General features: G+C 44.5%; 1 protein-coding gene across 1 annotated transcript in view; it reads right to left on the bottom strand.

Annotated features, from left to right (window-relative positions):
• Window positions 1-598: 598 nt before the first annotated feature.
• Window positions 599-19,474, bottom strand: part of LOC147882660 (uncharacterized) — a 36,830-nt gene continuing 17,954 nt past the window's right edge. The window contains exons 8-14 of the mRNA XM_087400591.1: window positions 3,193-3,267; window positions 3,060-3,092; window positions 2,856-2,936; window positions 2,131-2,190; window positions 1,828-1,979; window positions 1,144-1,307; window positions 599-996 (exon numbers count right to left, since the gene is read on the bottom strand). Coding sequence (XP_087256717.1) covers window positions 1,283-1,307; window positions 1,828-1,979; window positions 2,131-2,190; window positions 2,856-2,936; window positions 3,060-3,092; window positions 3,193-3,267 — 426 coding nt within the window. The 3' untranslated portion in view covers window positions 599-996; window positions 1,144-1,282. The remainder of the gene's footprint in view (window positions 997-1,143; window positions 1,308-1,827; window positions 1,980-2,130; window positions 2,191-2,855; window positions 2,937-3,059; window positions 3,093-3,192; window positions 3,268-19,474) is intronic.

Below are 19,474 nucleotides of genomic sequence, written 5' to 3' on the forward strand. Positions count from 1 at the left end.
TATAGAAATAGATGCTGACAAACAAGACATGAGAATTTATTTATTTAAGAGTCAGTCAACAGCTACCGTAACCCTAGAAATTGCTTCAACAAATACTTCTCGTGGGACTGGCTTGGACATAATAGGAAACTTATTATAATCCCCTCTGTTCATTTCAGAGAATTGGCCCCCCACTATCAGATAAGCGTCACAACATTACTAGCTGAGCCAAAAGCCAACTACATACACCTACTGCTTTCAAATCAGTTCTGAATGGTATACTATAAAGTCTAAGAAGCATAACTAGGAGCCTCTAACAACCTTCAATAGCCCTAATGGCATTCCTTTTAAACATTCTGAATGGTATACTAAAAAGTCTAAGAAACACAACTGAACCTAGGAGTCTCTAACAACCTTCACAGCCAGACCCCAAAGAAGGGTGGGAAAAAATATATACCTAAAAACCAAGAAAAGACATGAAAGACACAAGCATGGAATCAAGCATCTACTTCATGCACTAATTCATTATGAACCATCATCATCTTGGGAGAAGACTGTTCCTTAAACGAGAGGCCTAAACTTACAAGAAAAGAGCAGCACAGTTTTAAAACCTGTTTACAACTGATTGCCATGTTGTTAACAACCCCCATCTTTAAAACAGTAAACGTTCGGGCCCATCATTTACATAGTCTAAAATAACCACTTGGATTCTAATCTTACTACCCACTTTTTGTCACATTTACAAGCAGCTACTTCTCAGTGAGAGAAGATATCTTGCAAGTCTCATCAAGGAAAAGCTCCATCACTACTCTTTTTTAACTAAACCATCTTCACCGAACCTTACAGGAGCTATTAAATGGATTATGGCCAAGAGACATCACAAATAGCAGGCACTTTAAAGAGCCTCCCCATTTAAAATGTATCTGCCTAATAATAATAATACAAACAAGCTTTGCAAGTGACTTGGTTGCAGTCATCCAGGTAAGCCAGCCTGGATCCATCACCTGAACTCTTGGCCTGCTCACATTTCCATTTTTCAGCATCCACAGATGGAAGTTCTTGTTTAAAAATTGAGATCCTCATTTCCAAAACTGATCAAAATCAATTAACCAGAGCATAATACATATTCATTAAATCGATAAACATCATGACAAGAAACCACACCTGTTTGTTGGGGGATGTTGATAGCCACATCTGCTACAACTCTAGGCTCCTGTCAAAATTAACTAGCATTTGTGTGCTACTTGCTGGGTACTTCTAGTACGCATAGAGCATCTCTTATTTAAAACAAAGTCACTCACGCTTATTTTTTTGAGAAAATTGGGGACCTGCGAAATTCCCATTTCATGTCATTGGAAGATCCTTAAAACTGTTGAAACATTATGGAACTTTTAAAGTCAGCACTTACATGACATCTACAAATCATTAGAGTGCACATCAAAATAGAAGAATATACTTCCCAATTATTATGTTTAACGCATTAGCTTTCATCTTAGTTTACAAGATATCTCTATATCTACAGGAGATGAACAAACACCCAATAAGATCTCATATGAGACCCACAGACATAGCAAAAAGCAGAGCATGACTATGAACTTAACCAAAAATTCTGTTCATGATTCCAATGTCACTATCCAAAAGTAAGAGATACCAAACCGATGAGCAAACAAGCAACCCTTTCAATATACAATTTATAGTGATTTCTGTGCAACATGACACTCCCATAGCAATGGCACAATTGATTGCATTGATGTTTTTTTCTAGCAATATTGACTCAAAGTGATACAATGCAACGAGATCAAGGTCAAAACTGACTGAAAAAATCGTCAAGATGCCTGTTGCTCTTACCTTGTAAGGCCAATTAAAAATGTGGAAGCAAGGTTTCTTTGCAAACTTGGGCTGGGATCCCCACTACTACTCGCACCATCACCCTCAAACTGGGCGCTAATTTCTGTGCTGGACGGTGGAGACTGCAGAGCATGTGATATGGACTGCAGCTCCTGGTGGATCAAGTATATCAAATTTAGAGTAGTAAATGTAGTTATGAGTATATCAAAAAAGTCAGATTTAGGATAAAGAGAAAGAAGAACCCAGAGTCCCTCTGTATTCGGGCCTACACCGCAAGTTTAACTTCAACCTACACACAGCTACCTTTAGTCCAGTCCTTCCAAATGCAGTCGGCGCCCGCTCAAGTCGAGGTCTCTGGATGCCCTGAAAATGTTCACATAACATTTAGTTTATCCATCAATCTGAGTGCAGAAAGTTAACAAGAATAAAGTCCCATGTTTACACCTTAATTTCATAGAGCAATTTCCCTAAAGACAATATCTCTAGCAGCAGACAACTGTACACATCAAATTGTTAACAAGCAACGTGAATGCAGATGGAGAAGCCGCCCCACAAGTTCTTACCATGCACATTATGTCTAGCCATCATTAAGATGAACACTCATGAGCATTCTCAGAAAACACACAAAATCAACAGCGCTAACCCACTCACATGCAAAAAAGATTCAAGAGCCCTAATTAAAACTGTTGCTGAGGGCATTCCATGACACTAAACAAAAGACCTGCCACTAAGAAATCACCAGGCTTTCAACTGGCAAAGTAAGATGATGAATCCTCACTAGAATGTCTCATTTGACAATCACCATGCATACATAATCTTGTGGCATCTCATACCTCCCACTATGGTGTCCATCTCACTTCTCTAATGAGTGAAGTCCTCCACATTCAAAGAGGAAGAATATGCTTCCTTCGATAATAGCTTAGAAAAGCATGGTTTGTGTTAGTTGATTCCAGTTTTGCAGTCAACAGCATGATAATCATGTTTACTCGTATTCACAAATTGTTCACTGAAAGCATTTGTTTATAAACCTGCAGCGCTTCAGGTTGCTGAGTAATATGCATTCCCTCCACAAATTTGCACAGATAAATAACCCCCGAGTTGGCCAAATCCTGCAAGGAAAACACATCAGATAACCTAACTATACAAATGCTCCCGGAGGAGATATGGAATGCTACAAAGAATCTTTTGAAATACTTCAGAAGCAATTCACAGCAAGGATAAATGGCACATGCCTGTTTGTTCTCAATACTGTCAATCTTGACTCCCTGTTTCCAACATTCAAGACCATTACATAAGAGGTAGAGCAACAAATGCCACACAACTTAATCTTTTTTGAACAAGAACATATCAGAATGTAACGATTACCAGAGTTTTTACAAGCCTTTGTACAGTCTCAATCTCAATACCATATCGTGCAACATCTCCACGAATTTCAGTGACCTAGATTCATAGATAAAACCAGATGCTGGAATCAGCATACCCATTACCGTGATATAGAAAGCCCACAGCTGAGACTGCAGGACCTAACTTCAAAATATGTGTTTAAATAATTAAATAACTGAGCCAATTCAGATAGTTGCAAGAAACATCAATCACCTCTTAAAACAAGAAGTGTAAATGCCAGGTTACAAAGGAATGATAAGCTTAAAATACCAAAAAATATCAGTTCACACAGTCCAATGCATCATAGCAGTAGACATACTTCATAAAAATTGTCCAAACCAAAGCAGATTTGCACGATGCAGCTAATATGAGTTCTACAGCTACTACACCAAAAGTCAAACAAAGGAAAGGCAAAGGTCAGTGACACGTCCCAGCACTCCTGAAACCTCTGATCTGCAAGCAAACACAAGAACACACACAACCTGAGAAAACTGAGCAGGCTGCTCACCACCCAACCATGACATCTACGGGATGTGATCCCGAATCAGGAGATGTCCCCTCCGAGCCACGAGCTGAGCTACTGGCACGAACTCCCAACCAGATCCAAACCAGCCTGGTGTCCCATACCACCAGGTGGCGCTGTGAAGCCTGGGATCTGCTACTGGGCCTTGGGCTACGCTATGATGCAGGCGCGCATCCGCGACTCAATCCAAGATCAGACCTAGCACCCCGGAACGAAACTTGCTCCCATCGGTTCTCTGAGAACTGAACCTCTGGGCCTCTTTTATAGACTCTCTAGCCCCAAGCGCCAAAAATAGCGAAGACCTCTAACTGGTTCGTACCCTTGCCACTCAACCCGAGAATCAAGCCTGCCTAGCTCTAAGCCTCCCCAGGCTACCTGAGCTAGTCTTGTGTACCCAATACACGTCAAATACCAACCGGTGCACATGACATACTTCCCCTCCTCTAAGAACTCACTCCTGAGTTCGCTAAAAAACTCGGAAATGTTCTTTGGAGGTTTTGTAATGTCTCCCATGTTGCATCCTCCTCAACACAATCCTTCCACTTGATCTTGTATTCCGTGATAGTTCTATTTCGAATCTGTCTTTCACGAAATTCAAGAATACACTCAGGTTCGTGTGGAATAAAAGTCAAATCTGTAACTTCTATTATCTCTTGAGGAGAAACAAGTTGATCATCCGCACCCAAGACTTCTTTCAGTCTACTGACATGAAAGACTGGATGTACTTTAACATCAAGAGGCAATTCTAGTCGATATGCAACTGGTACAATTCTTTTAATGACCTTGAACGGACCACAGTATCTGGGGGATAATTTCGGAACCAAACCAGTACTTGGATTTCTTGGGAATTCGCAAATATACCATCGTTCCTTCAGAGAACTCTCGAGGTGAACGATGTCTATTAGCATAAAATCTGTCCCGATCTTGGGCACTTCTAATAGACTCCTTGGCAAACTGCAACATTTTCTGCATGTCTTGCAAGAAGTTCTTTGCAGCATCATTTTGAATCCCTTTTAACCCAACCAGACTTAGGTTGAAACCCGTACATAAGCATAAAAGGACTCTAACCAGTACTCAAATGCTTTGCACTATTATAAGCAAATTCTATCATAGGTAGATAATCTTCCCATGAAGACTGTCTCTTAGATACATATGCCCGAAGCATATCTTCAACCAATTGGTTAACCTTCTCTGTACTGCCATCGGATTGTGCATGATCTGAGGAACTCATACATAGAGTAGTTTCTAACTTCTCAAAACAAGTGTCCAAAAGTTACTTGTAAACTTTGAGTCCCTGTCACTGACTATGTCAGAGGGTAAACCATACAGCTTAAACAAGTTGTCCACAAACTCGTGAGCCAGCTGAACAGCTGAAATAGTTGTTCTAGTAGGTAAGAATCTAGCCATTTTTGTCAGATGGTCGACTATGACCGAAATGGAGTCATGACCCTTGCGCGTTCGAGGCAAACCAGTAATAAAATCCATGGAAATACTTTCCCATTTATTACCTGGAATCTGCAGTGGCTGTAATAAACCCGCGCTTCTAAGGCGTTCTGCCTTAGTAACCTGACAAACCCAGCAACCTACTACATAGTTCTCAATAAATGCACGCATCTTAGGCCAATAAAAGGTATGCTTCATAAGAGACAGAGTCCGATGTATACCCGGATGTCCAGCACTAGGAGCATCATGACACTCCCAGAGAATCTTGGATCTAAGTTCCAGAACATCTAGCACACAAATCTTTCCATTCCGGAACAGCAAGCCGTTCCTAATCATCCACTGACCTTCCACCGCCTGTACCGTAGGTGGCACAATCCCTGAGTCCTGGTCAACCATGGAGCTCCCATCCTGGACTCTCTGCCAATAAGAACTGAAATGACTATCAGTTGCGTAAAGCCCTCTCAAGGATTGAAATAGATCTGAGGATATTTCCGTAAATGACATAGCATTTACAAACTTGGCTCGACTTAAGGCATCCGCCACACTATTCAACGAACCCTTTCGATAACGTATTTCAAAATCAAAATCTTGCATTAATTCTGCCCATCTAGCTTTCTGTCCCCTCAATTCAGACCCATCACACACATACTTAATTGAATGATGATCAGTCAATACACTGATGATCAGTCAATACAAGAAACTTCGAACCATACAAGTAGTGTCTCCAAACCTTAAGGGCATACACTACAGCATAGAGTTCCTTTTCTAGTGTGGGCCAACGATATTGAGTGTCGTCTAGCTTCTTACTCTCAAAAGCTACAGGTCTGCCCTCTTGGAATAGAGCTGCCCCAATCGCAAAATCACTCGCATCGGCCTCTAAAACATAAGGCCGGGTAGGATCGAGTAATGCAAGAACGGGTGCTTCCTTGATAGAAAACTTCAAGGTTTCAGAAGCCTTGTTCAATGCATCATTCCAAGAGATCGGCTGGGTAGACCTGCGTCCACGACCTTTCAATATGTTTGTTAGGGGTGCCGTGACATATAAATAATCACACACAGACTTCCGTAGAAATACCGTAAATCCTAGGAAAGAACAAAGTTGTTTCACAGTCTGAGGGATAGACCATTCTAAAACCTTCTGGATACGATCCAGATCAATGCTAATACCTTCAGAAGAAATCTTGTGTCCTAAGTAAATGATCTCCTTCATAAAGAAGTCACATTTACTCATCTTGGCATAGAGCTTATGCTGTCTTAGAATAACTAAGATAATCCAGAGGTGTCCTATGTGATCCTCAAGCGTTCGGCTATATACCAAGATGTCATCTAAGAACACTACAACGAATTTGCCTAGAAAATCTCGGAACAAATTGTTCATCATTTGCTGGAAGGTGGCAGGAGCATTGGTCAAACCAAAAGGTAATACAAGAAACTCATAGTGGCCATACCTACTATGTGTTTAGCATAGATACGGATTTGGTGATAACCCGTACACAAATCAATCTTAGTGAAATACTTCGCTCCGACCAAACGGTCTATCAGATCATCGGAACGAGATAGAGGGTATCGATTCTTAATTGTCACTTTATTCAATCGTTTATAATCTATACACATTCTCCACGTAGAATCTTTCTTCTTCCTTAAGAGGACAGGTGCTCCCCAAGGTGATTTACTTGGGCGAATATAGCCCATATTCAGGTAATCCTGTAGCTGTGACTCATCCTCCTCAAGCTGGCTCATTCTATAAGGTGATACACTAATAGGTTGAGCCCCAGGTACTAAGTCTATGCGATGATCTACTGCCCGTTCTAGAGGTAAACCTTCCGGCAGTTGAGCAGGGAATACATCCTTGAAACCGTCTAACAACATTCTCAATTCACGGTGTTCAAACACACTTAAATCATTCTTGTTATTTACAGAGACAACAAATGAAGAAAGCGGAATCAAAACACACTGATAGACATCATAATGAGAAGTGTTTAATATATTCCGCAACTCCATCGCAGATACAATAGGTCCCTGAGAAGAGGAAATATTATCACACTGAATACAAAATTGGGTGTCCTTATCCAAAAAAGAAAGGATATGTTCCTTCCATCCAATCCGAATATCGTGGGTTTTAAACCACTCTATTCCGATTAACAAGTCCACATGCTCCAAGTGCATAACATAGCACGTAAGAGCCCCTGTGTATTCTTGAATCCGAATAGAAAGCGCTTCAATCTTGCGATCCCAAAACTGCCTCCCAGCTGAAAGCTGCACCTCTAGGTATCGTGGATAGCCCCATCTTCTGCACAAGTTTGTGATTAACAAAGTTGTGAGAGCTGCCCGGGTCAAAGAGAATGTGAACTCTTTGGTCCCTAACTTCTCCATAAACTCGGAAAAGATCATGGGAACCAAATAACGAAGTATTAAAAGTGCAATTACAAGAAAGTGGGCAGGTAATGACATTTGCAGAAATACCTGTCATCGAAACTTGGTTCGCTCCCTTGGCTTTGGTACCCAGACCCGCCAGGAGCTTCGGTCCAAGCGCTTGCTTTTGGTTCTTGCGCTTAGGACAATCATTCTTAGTGTGGCCCCGTTCCTCGCAAAAGAAGCAACGTTCTTCCTTCTTTAGCTTCAAGGTACGAAGGAAATGGGCACGACCATTCTTCGCCTGAGTCAAGTGTTTCTTGGAGGCGTTGTCTATAGACTTCGTCTCCCCGGTACCAGTGGTAGACTGGAAGAACTTCCATTTGTTCTTCCCACTCGTGCCGAAAACTGTGGTTCCCTTTGCATTGGCCATGGTATCATCATAAATACGCGCGTAATTCATGGCCTCTTACAACGTGGTACACTTGTTGTTCTTAATCTGCAACTTGTACGAGTCAGGCAAACCATCCACAAAGAAACCTAACAAGGTCACTGGATCCATCTTTGTAGCTCTGGTCTGCAAATCCCGAAACCTCTGAAGATAAACCTCAAAAGTCAAGTTCAGCTTGGACATATCGAGGGCTGAGCTTACCTACGATATCATAATCGTCCTCCGTCTTCAAAAACTCTTTCTTGAAGACCCCTTCGAAATCTATCCATGTTGCAGGCTTGGGTTGGAGTTCCTTCCACCATAATAAAGCCTTTCCTAACATGAACCCGGCTGCAAGCTATATTTTCTTGTCAACTGGATACGGGTGAAAATGGAAGTGTACTTGCCACTTGTGCAACCAAGTGTCAACAACCTCCTTGTTACGAGACTTCTGATCTCCGAGAAAAGGATCTGGAGTGATGTTCGGACCTAACACTGAAGCCATGGCATCCACATGCGTGAGCGCCTGAACAGTGCTAGTCGGAAGTGTAAGGGTAGTTTGAATCCCTTGGAGTTGCTGTGTCAACCCCGTTTGATTCGCATTAACTTGCTCAAACTTTCCATCAAGAGCAGTGGTGAATTCACTGAAGGCTTTCTTCGTAATCAGATCGTTATAGAGACCCTGGTCTTCCTCCGCCGGGTAGTCCAAATCCTGGTCACCCATCGCAAACTCAAGATTTACAGAATCAGCCATGTCTGAAATCTGATCTGAAAAGAGTAGTGAACTGAGAGAAGTGACTGGTGGAATCGAAGCTTGAAGGAGAGTGGAGCAGAGAGAAAAACTGTCCCAAGAGGAGGTGACGGAAGAAGAGAAGCTGGCCGAGAAGAAGGGGTACAAAGCTGATGATCAGCTTGAGTAGGTGAACCCGGAGCCTCCCCCTGCTGGTTCCGCAACTGGCTGTACCGTACGGTAATCTGCTACGAACCGTACCTAGGTGACGAAAATCCGCTAGAGGTGTAGAGGGATCTTCTTGCGCACACTAGCATAAGCTGTGGCTGAGCTTGGGATCTCGCCAGGCTATAAAGGAGACGGTGCAGCTATTCTAGGAAGCTATGCTTTCTAGAAAAGCCCACCCTCCCAAACTTGGAGGGTTGATGCTTTTTTTTAGCATGCACACCCTTCCAAACTTGGAGGGTCGATGCTTTTCTCGCCCCACCCTCCCAACTTGGAGGGTGGTGCTTTTTCTCGCATCAGCCTCCCCGAGCAGCCTGGCCGCACCCTGCTCCCAGCCTATGGTGCACCCCCCCTGCCTGGCCGAATCACGCTCCAGCCTATGGCGCACTCCCCCTGCCTAGCCGAATCATGCTCCAGCCTATGGCGCACCTACTTGCGTCAGCTAACCCACTGCGCAGCCCTGACCAAAACACGGGATCCCCTAGGGTTCCCCTCAACCCTTCGCCTACCCAACAGCCCCTCTCACGCCTCTCCTCGAATCCTCTCCACTCTCTCCTAGCTACACCTCACACCCTCTCTCACCTAAACCTTCAGCAATCTCAAATTCATCCTCCCTCTCTTCTTCCTACCTTTTCCCTAAATTTTGACCACTTCCCATAACCAATGAGCCAAACAAGAACTTGCAGCACAAATTTCGAAATTAGGGCATACCTGGAGGAACAAATCGTCCAAAATTCTTGGAACAGAAGTTCCTACCTCAGGAGCTGGCTCTGATACCAACTGACACGTCCCAGCACTCCTAAAACCTCTGATCTGCAAGCAAACACAAGAACACACACAACCTGAGAAAACAAAGCAGGCTGCTCACCACCCAACCATGACATCTACGGGATGTGATCCCGAATCAGGAGATGTCCCCTCCGAGCCATGAGCTGAGCTACTGGCACGAACTCCCAACCAGATCTAAACTAGCGGTGTCCCATACCACCAGGTGGCGCTGTGAAGCTTGGGATCTGCTACTGGGCCTTGGGCTACGCTATGATGCAGGCGCGCGTCCGCGATTCAATCTAGGATCAGACCTAGCACCCGGGAACGAAACTTGCTCCCATCGGCTCTCTGAGAACTGAACCTCTGAGCCTCTTTCATAGACTCGGGCCCCAAGCGCCAAAAATAGCGAAGACCTCTAACTGGTTCGTACCCTTGCCACTCAACCCGAGAGTCAAGCCTGCCTAGCTCTAAGCCTCCCCAGGGTACCTGAGCTAGTCTTGTGTACCCAGTACACGTCAGATACCAACCCATGCACATGACAGTCAGCAAGGTCAATGGCAACAAAAAAATAAGGAGTATGTCATGCCAGGATCTACTACAGACACACGCCCCTTTGGGGCTCTCTTTTCTAGGGCCTTTGGCCCACACTTCCATGCAAGGGCTGAGCCCTTGGCCAGCCCTAGATAGGGCCTGGTTAGCTGGCTTTGCCCAGCCCAACCAGCCCTCCATATGGGCTGCCATGTGCTGCTCCATCCCCTGCCATGTCAGCGCCTGTTCACCCTGCTCTCCTGACCCGCCTGTAACACACCTTTGCTCCAGCCCTCTGGTCATCTGCATCTGCTCCGTACCTTGCTTCCAGCCCTCCGTACTGGCCCATACAGTTGTGCTGTCCGCCTGCACGTCTGCTGCAGATACTCGCAGCCCAAAGACCTCGCTCCAAGCTCTCCAAGATGCTCTTGAGCAGTGCTGTCCACATGACAGCCTTGCTGCTGTCCATGTGGCAGCCATCTCTTTCACTCTTGGCTGTGAGGTGCTGCCCATGTGGCAGCCCCCTCTCTTTCTTCTCTCTTGGGCACATCCTGCCCTAGATCAGGTCCACCAAGAAGTGGTGCAGGAGTGCCATAGGGCTGTCCATGGATGAAAAGGACAAGCATCTGCAGGGAAACCTCAGTACAGACTGGATGGAAGCTTTCCAGGGCCTAGAACGGGGCTGAACAGAGGCAGATCTGTTGCAGACTAAGCTTGAGGAGCTGCAGACTAAGCTTGAGGTGCTGCCCACATAGGCCGGCTTTCCAAACACAAGGTGGAAGGGATCCTTTGGATAGAGTCTACATAAGCTCATGAAGATGCTAAACGAAGAGAGAGAGAGTGTGCAGTACAGGACGAGTCGAAGAAGAAGTCACATCAACTTAGATTGATAGATAAGGTTCCTAAACACAAGTACAAAGTACTTGTATCTAGGCCTAGGACTAAGTGTCCTAGGTGTCACATAGGACTAAGTGTCCTATGTGGCATAGAAGGCACTAACACAATAAGTGCCTACACTTATGCCTACAAGGCACATACCATGGCCCATAGGGCATCACTAGAACCACCAAAAGATGGCCTACAAACCCCCCTCCATGGGATGGGCTGAAGTACTCTGGAAACGTCTCAGAATACCTGGTAGTTTCTGGTCATGGTGGCACATGTTCATCCAAAAGGATATAGCCACCTATGAATGTACAAGGAATGTCAGATCATGTAACAAAGGGAACCAAATGTAAAGCCTGTCGAAAGACTTCGAACTTGGGACGAGGAAGTGCCTTTGTAAACATATCTGCGATGTTGTCCTCTATGGGAAGATAGGACAACTCTATGTCGCCTGCTGACAACCGCTCCCGAACATAATGATAGTGAACTTCAATATGCTTGGTACGCGCATGAAACACTGGGTTACGCGCAATGGCCAAAGCACTCTGGCTGTCAGTGTAGACAATAGTGGAGGATGTCTGGCAAATACCAAGATCTGTAAGTAACTATCGAAGCCAAACACACTCTACTGTAGCCGTGAAGGCTGCCCTGTACTCAGCCTCACAACTAGACGTGGCAACTGTCAATTGCTTCTTGCTGAGCCAAGAAATACATGAATTGCCAAGCAAAAAACAATTGCCAGTATGTGACACTCTGGTGTCGGAACATCCTGCCCAATCACTATCCGTGTAAGCATGCATGGTAAGTGAACCCTGATCACCATAGAAGAGGGCTAAATCCTGAGTGCCTCTGAGATATCTGAAGACTCTCTTCACTGCCTGCCAATGCTGTGAACTGGGCATGTGCATGAATCTGCTGAGCTGAGATACTGCATACTGCAAGTCAGGTCTGGTGTGACATAAATAAATAAGGCATCCAACAGCCTGCTGATAAAGAGTGATATCACATGGTGGGCTCCCATCATGAGCTGAGAATTTGAAGCCAGGGTCCACTGGAGTAGAGATTGGCTTGCAATCCTCAAACTGAAAACGATCAAGGAGCTGTCCAATATACTTGGACTGAGACATCATGATACCCCCCTCAACATGAGCAAACTGAATGCCCAAATAATAATGGAGCTGTCCCATGTCTGACATGTCAAAAATCTGCTGCAAATCAGCCTTGAAAGCTGCAATTTGCTGAGTATCTGGGCCCGTGATAAGCATATCATCCACATATAAAATCAGCACTAAAAAATCAGATCCACTCCCACGGAAATAAAGAGTGGGTTCTGTGGGACTATTCTGAAAACCAAGGGATAGTAAGTGTGCATGAATTTCAGCATACCATGCCCTGGGTGCCTGCTTCAAACCATAAAGGGCTTTTCTAAGCCCGCATACCTTATTTTCAGAATTAACAACCTCAAAACCAGGAGGTTGTGTGACATAGACTTCTTCCTGCAGATCCCCATGAAGAAAGGCAGTCTTGATGTCAAGTTGGTGCACTTGCCAATGATGATGGGCTGCAATGGCAATGACACATCGAATGGTAGTAATCCTGGATGTGGGAGAAAACGTCTCCTCAAAGTCAATGCCTTGTTGTTGGGCATACCCTTTTGCAACAAGACGAGCTTTGTATCGATCTATGCTGCCATCAGATTTCCTTTTTAATTTGTAGACCCATCGCGTTCTAATGGCATGCTTGCTAGGTGGGAGATCTACTAATTCCCAAGTGTCATTTTTGGCAATAGATTGTAACTCAGCTTTCATTGCATCCATCCACTCTTTGCTGTCAAAAGCATCTTTATGGCACAAAGGCTCTTCATTGCAAGCTGTAGCAAGGAGTGCAAACTCAAGAAAGTGACCATGCTGTCTATTCCCTGATCTTGTCCGGGCAGCAAAAGGCTGATCTTGTTTGCTATCCCTCAATGTATCAAGAAGCCATCTAGGAACTTGCCTTTGCTGTCTATTAACAGCTCTTTCTTCAATGATTGCATCATGAGTAATGGGATCATTTTGTGCCGGAAGAGAAACCTGCAAATCAGCATGAGGTTGAGGCTGATTATTGCTTTGTGGAGGGCTTGCACGAGGCGCATGTTGCTGCTCAAAATCCTCTTCTGATGATGGTAGAGGTAACCAAGATTCAAAGGCATCAAACATGTCAATATCTGGCTTTGCTTTGCAGTCCACAAGAGGAGAAGCTGAATGTTCAGCAAAGATCACATCTCTACTGACAATAATCTTCCCAGTATTTGGTTGATATAACCGATACCCTCTGCTCTCCTGGCTGTAACCAATGAATATGCATTTGATTGCCTTGTCATCAAGCTTATGTCTCAGCTGAGATGGTACATGAACATATGCAAGAGACCCAAAAACTTTCATGTGTGAAAGTGAAGGCTTCCTGCCTTTCCATGCTTCATAAGGTGTAATAGTCTTTAATGCCCATGTAGGTGATCTATTCAGCACATAGTTGGCACACAGTTGGCACACATTACTGCATCAAGCCAAAATTTATTGGGCAAAGACTTGGCCTTAAGCATGCATCTAGCCATCTCCATTGTGGACCTGTTTTTCCTTTCAGAAACAAGATTCTGCTAAGGAGTGTAAGGAGTAGTGCATGAGTGAATAATGCCCCGTGAGGAAAGAAATGCATCAAACTCCTTTGACATATACTCACCCCCCCTATCTATGTTGAGGGTGACAAGCTTGCATCCTGATTCATTCTCAACCATATTCAGCCATCTCTGAAAGCATAAAAAAACTTCAGATTTTGCCTTCAAAGGATATACCCAGCAATACCTTGTGAAATCATCAATGAGAGTCATGAAATACTTGTATCCTCCAATGGCATTTGTCCTCATTGGGCCACAGACATCACTGTGTACTAGCTGCAATTTCCTTTGTGAGAGTTTTGGACAATTCTTTTGAAAAGGAAATCGATGCATCTTACCCAAAAGACAACCCTCACACACATGTTTAGAAACTGTGTGAGTATGAGGTACATCATTTGCCATCTGCTATGAATGTAGCTTTGCAAGAGCTCTATAATTGAGATGGCCCATTCTCTCATGCCAAAGATGAGTTTCAGCAAGCTGTGAATCTGAAATAGCCAATGCTTCGGTAGAAAGTGCAGCTGCATGATGATCAAGGTGATAAAGTCCTTTTTGCAAAGTGCCAGTGAGAACTATGGCATTGTCATCACGAAGATCATATACTAGGCATCTGTAGCCATCAAAAATTACTCTGAAACCTGAAGTAGCAATTGCTGAAATTGAAATCAAGTTGACTTCAATTCTAGGCACAAAAAGAACATTTGTCAGAGTGACAGGATGGCTGGAAATGGATGTGAGCTGCACATCTCCAACTCCTTTTACAGCATATGAAGCATTATTGGCACATGTAACAGTCCCCCCTCGAGGTGCATCAGCTAAAGAATGAAACAACTGTCTGCAAGATGTGACATGCTTGGAAGCACCACTATCAAAGTACCAGGACTGAGCATCATTAGCAGTAAAAAGTGCATCAGCTTTGGAGGGATCAAATGAGCAATGGACAGCCCATGCCCAATCATCCTGAAGAGCATGTGCATGTGAAGCATCTGCTAGCTCATGGGATTCAATGGCATGTGAGGCATTAACTGTCAATCCTGCTTTCTTTTTCTCCAAAGCAATGCGCTTCCTGCATTCTAAAATGTCATGTCCAAGCTTGCGACAATAGTTGCATCTTTTCTTCTTTCCTTTATCTGCTGTATTTTTAGATGCATGGGAGGAATTACAACTGCTATGTGTAGAGGAATTGCAGCTGCTATGCGCAGATTTTGGCTTGTTCATAGGCTTGGAAGCCTTGCCTCTTCCTATTTGCTGTAAAGCAAATGCATGATAAGGAATAATGGCTTGTCTGTTAGCTCTACTTTGCTCTTCCTGCAAAAGCAAAGTAACAAGCTGATCAAAAGAATAGTGGTCTGGATTACCCATGGCCACTAATCGAAGGGTTGTAGCAAACCCTTGATATGTATCTGGTAGTCCATTCAATGTAGTACTGACAAGCTGTGAATTTGGCACCACTTCATCAATGTTGGCAAGCTGTTCCATGAGGTCCTTGACCTTTGTCAAATATGCATCCATTGACTCACCTTCATTCATATTCACTTCCTATAATTGCCTTCTCAAATATGCAACACGAGCTTCATTGCGAATCTGATATAGAGAAGCCAATTTATCCCAAGCATCCTTTGCTGTCCTGCAAGAACGGATGTATGGAATAATGATTCTCTTGCATGATAAAACAATGCATGAATGTGCATTTGCATCTCTTGCATCCCATCTAGACTGTTCTTGAGTTGGAAGAGCAGCAGCAGCAGTGCTAGAGGAAGAGGCATCAGGAGAAGTACCACCTGCAGAAGGTGCAGCAGTAGAAACAACCACTGAAGGATTGGCTGGCCTCAGATCAGCCCCAGAAACAATATTCCACAAATGCTTTGCAACAAGAATATGTTTCATGAGATAGGACCACATCGAATAGTTGGTGCCATCCAACTTATCATCTTCACGAAGAACTCCAAATAAATCTTGATTGTTCCCAGCCATAGCAACTGTGATAACTTGTAAAAGACCTGAAAACCCAAAAGCCTCAAGGCTATCACTGCAATAAGCTGGCTGTCCCAAAAATGACAGCAAATATCTGCAAATTTATGTCGACCAGCAGGGCAGCAGACTTCCCAAAGAGCAATGGAGGACTCAAGGGCTGAGTAGAGCTAGAAGACAAGATCAAAACCTGCTCTAATACCACTGAAGATGCTAAACGAAGAGAGAGAGAGAGTGTGCAGTATAGGACGAGTCGAAGAAGAAGTCACGTCAACTTAGATTGATAGATAAGGTTCCTAAACACAAGTACAAAGTACTTGTATCTAGGCCTAGGACTAAGTGTCCTAGGTGTCACATAGGACTAAGTGTCCTATGTGGCATAGGAGGCACTAACACAATAAGTGCCTACACTTATGCCTACAAGGCACATACCATGGCCTATAGGGCATCACTAGAACCACCAAAAGATGGCCTACAGCTCAGTGGAGCATGTGGGCTCAGAGATCTAGAGGTGCCAGGCATATAGTACGAGAACATTTTGGTATTGTATTGTGTCTAGTTTGTGGACGGACAGAAATATATAAGTGTTTCTTCAATATTTGTCTTGATGCACAATCTATTTGCTGGCTTGCACACACATGAATGGCTGTGAAATACACATATGTTTATGAAGCTTGATTCTATAGTGAAACAATTCTGGTGTAATTCCTGGGCCCATCTATCAGTATTCCGCCACGGGATACCCTCTGGTGGGATTTCATTTTTCTAACATGGTATCAAAGCCCTAACAGGAAGTTCTCAAGAAGTGGGGCTTGAAGGCAAGGGCCTTGCTGAAGGACGACCTTGATTAATTGCTCGAAGGAATTAGCTTCAGTGTCTAAAGGATTGTGGGAGGCTCACGTTCAGGCGGGCCATCTGAAAGATTGTATCCAGCTCAAGTTCAAACAAGTATACGACACTCTAAAACTCCTTATCTCTTTCAATTCATTATCATGACCAATAGATATCAGATCCCAAATTTTGGTGAGACAGGCAAGCTCGACGGGACCAATTACCCTTTGTGGAAAATGAAGGTTCGGAGCCACTTGGTGTTGAGGGGGCCGTGGGGGATTGCGACACGGACAGAGCTGATACCTCAAGCCACCGTGACTACTCCAGCCACACCAACCTCGGCAACGATGCTGATGCCAGCACACCCTATATTAGTGAGAGCATCATAGATCCAGGATGCAGAAGCCTTGGCTATCATGGTGGGTATGATGGCGGATATGTGTTGCCTCATATTCAGATGGCGAAAACGTCTTTCGAGGCCTAGACGACATTGAGAGATATGTATGGGCTCGACAATAAGGTGAGAATCTAGGACCTCGAGACAGAGCTAAGCACGGCATGAGGATGGATGAAGGGCAATCGGTACAAGAACACATCACCAAAATGAAGGTGGTGCGGGATCAGCTAGTGGCAATTAGCTCAACCAAGATGGTAAGGATGTTGCTAGGAATGCTCCCTTGGAGCTATAGTAGTTTTGTGACTACGATGACTGCAGGGCATAGGGTGGCGCATGTGGCTTTCGAGGAGCTGGTTCCATTGCTGTTGCAGGAAGAAGCTTGGGAAAAGAAGTATGATGGTACACCTAAGAATAACAAGGCCCTGGTAGCTCAGGACAAGAGCAAAGAGAAAGAAAGAAGAAGTGCTTCTACTACTTTGAGCCCAACATTTTGTGAAAGATTTCAAAAAGAAGGCTGATCAGAAGAAGAAGGGTGCGAGCTCAGAGTCGGAGGAGCCAGCTCAGCTTGTGACAGAGGAACTTTTCTTGGTGGCAACTCCGACTGCTGCTGAGATTATGTACATGGACCCAAGTGTTACTGTCAGGATGTCAAACATTGAGGATTGGTCAGGAGAGCAGTATTGATACTTTGTGAAGGTGATGGATAGTGACGAGTGCCTGGAGAGATCTGGATGCTTGGCTGGTGTTACTGGTTATAAAGTTCATGTTCCCTCTACTGTTTTTTATGGAACTATGTTTAACCAGCAAGTAGATTATGACTTGGCACATATGACTCCTTAAGGATCACATGGTGAAAGCTCAAGCACATACTCTCTCTCCCTCTCTCTCTCTCTCTCTCTCTCTCTCCCCCCCCCCTTTCTCCTTCCTTCTCCCCCTCATTCTCTTTCCCTTCAGCTCTTCTATTCCCCTTTCTCTAATCTGTCCCCTACCCCTTTTCTACAATCCTCTTCGTATGGGTCTTCACACAAAAGAAGAAGCAAGAAGCATAGTCAAAAAGTTTAGTGAAGGATGTAAATCCATCAGGTTTATTACTTATGTTGAGCTTATGGGCATACTGATAGAGCTACACTTCAAGGAATGGACGAGTAATTTAGAGCGATCTGGTCCAAGGGCGTGGACCATGGTATACATGCTCGATAAGTTATTTAGATGTATCGCGTTTTGCAAAATTCCTTCAGATGCCAATGTATACCTCTTATGGAAAGAGTTTATGATCAAGTTTGGATAAGTGATCATGACGAAAAATATTAAAGAAATCGAAACACTCTTGGAGAAAGAGGTGGAGATGATGGACCTTGGGCTGTTGCAGTATTTCGTTGTGATGAAGGTACATTAGAAGAAGAATGGCATTTTCATTCCACAACAGAAGTACTCTAGAGAGATTCTGGGGGCTTACATAATGGAGAATTGGATACCTACTTATCCTAGAGGACTCATACTTGCTAGTTTATCCCGATACAAGACCCGACATTAGCTTTGTTGTAGGATTGCTATATCCACTTGCTTGGTAAATGCATTTACTGCATATCTTAATTTTCACAAATTGTTTGCAAAAAGAATGCATATGTTTTCCTACTGTTCAGTTAGGTACTAGTTGGCTAGGGTCTGGCATTTGAGGGTGGACCTCCATTGAAGGATTACAAGCATTGTCCCACGAGTAGAGACATATCTCTTTGTGAGAAACGTAAAGACCACACCTCACCTGGGTACCCAAACATGTGTCACATGCACCCCGCACTATGACACACTGGCTACATCATCAAGTGCTTCATAGATCTCTTTATAGGTGATTTTGTTGTATGCTGTGACCCTTAGTTGAGGGATAGTCAGGCATGAGCTACATAGGCCAGTCTCTTAGGTACCACTGGAGGTCTTTCCTTCTTAGGATTAGTTAGAGTAAGTGCAGCCCATGATAAGAGCCCCAAAGGGCAGACAAGTGTGTGAAGAGGGGCTGGTAGAGGCTGTTGGAGGTCAACATCTCCTGATGTCATCGTAGAGAGAGAGGGCCTTGCTTGTGAGTGTGCTCACCCAATGTGAGGCTAGGGTCCATAGTAGGGTAGAGAGGTTCCTCCAAGCTCTCATAGAGGCGCCTATGTGGTGTGCATGTGTGACCATCTGTGGGGCAGCATATGTGCAGCAGTCCAGCACCCCATGAGCCTATGTGTAGGCAGAGGTGGGCCGACCTGTTGGTCGGCCACCTAGGCGATGCTGTTGGCTTGGGTGGGACAGGTCAGCCCCTATGGCCCTGTGGGCAGCCCTTATAGGTCGTGGAGAGGAGGCAGGCCAGTCGGCTCTCTTGGAGGTCTGCTACGGGCAGAGGAGGCCAGCCCCTTTTAGGGCTGTATATGGCAGCAGGTCGGCCTCCTATGGCTGCTGCTGGCCTAGTGGTCGACCCTCAGGCAGCCCTGCAGGGCTGAGTGCCAGCCCTTTATAGAGGGCAGAGGGGGATCGGTCCCCTAGGACCTGAG

This window comes from Dipteris shenzhenensis, chromosome 29 (genome assembly GCF_047967505.1).
Source record: "Dipteris shenzhenensis isolate YYH24624 ecotype China chromosome 29, Dip_SZ_1.0, whole genome shotgun sequence".
Taxonomy (NCBI): Eukaryota; Viridiplantae; Streptophyta; class Polypodiopsida; order Gleicheniales; family Dipteridaceae; genus Dipteris; species Dipteris shenzhenensis.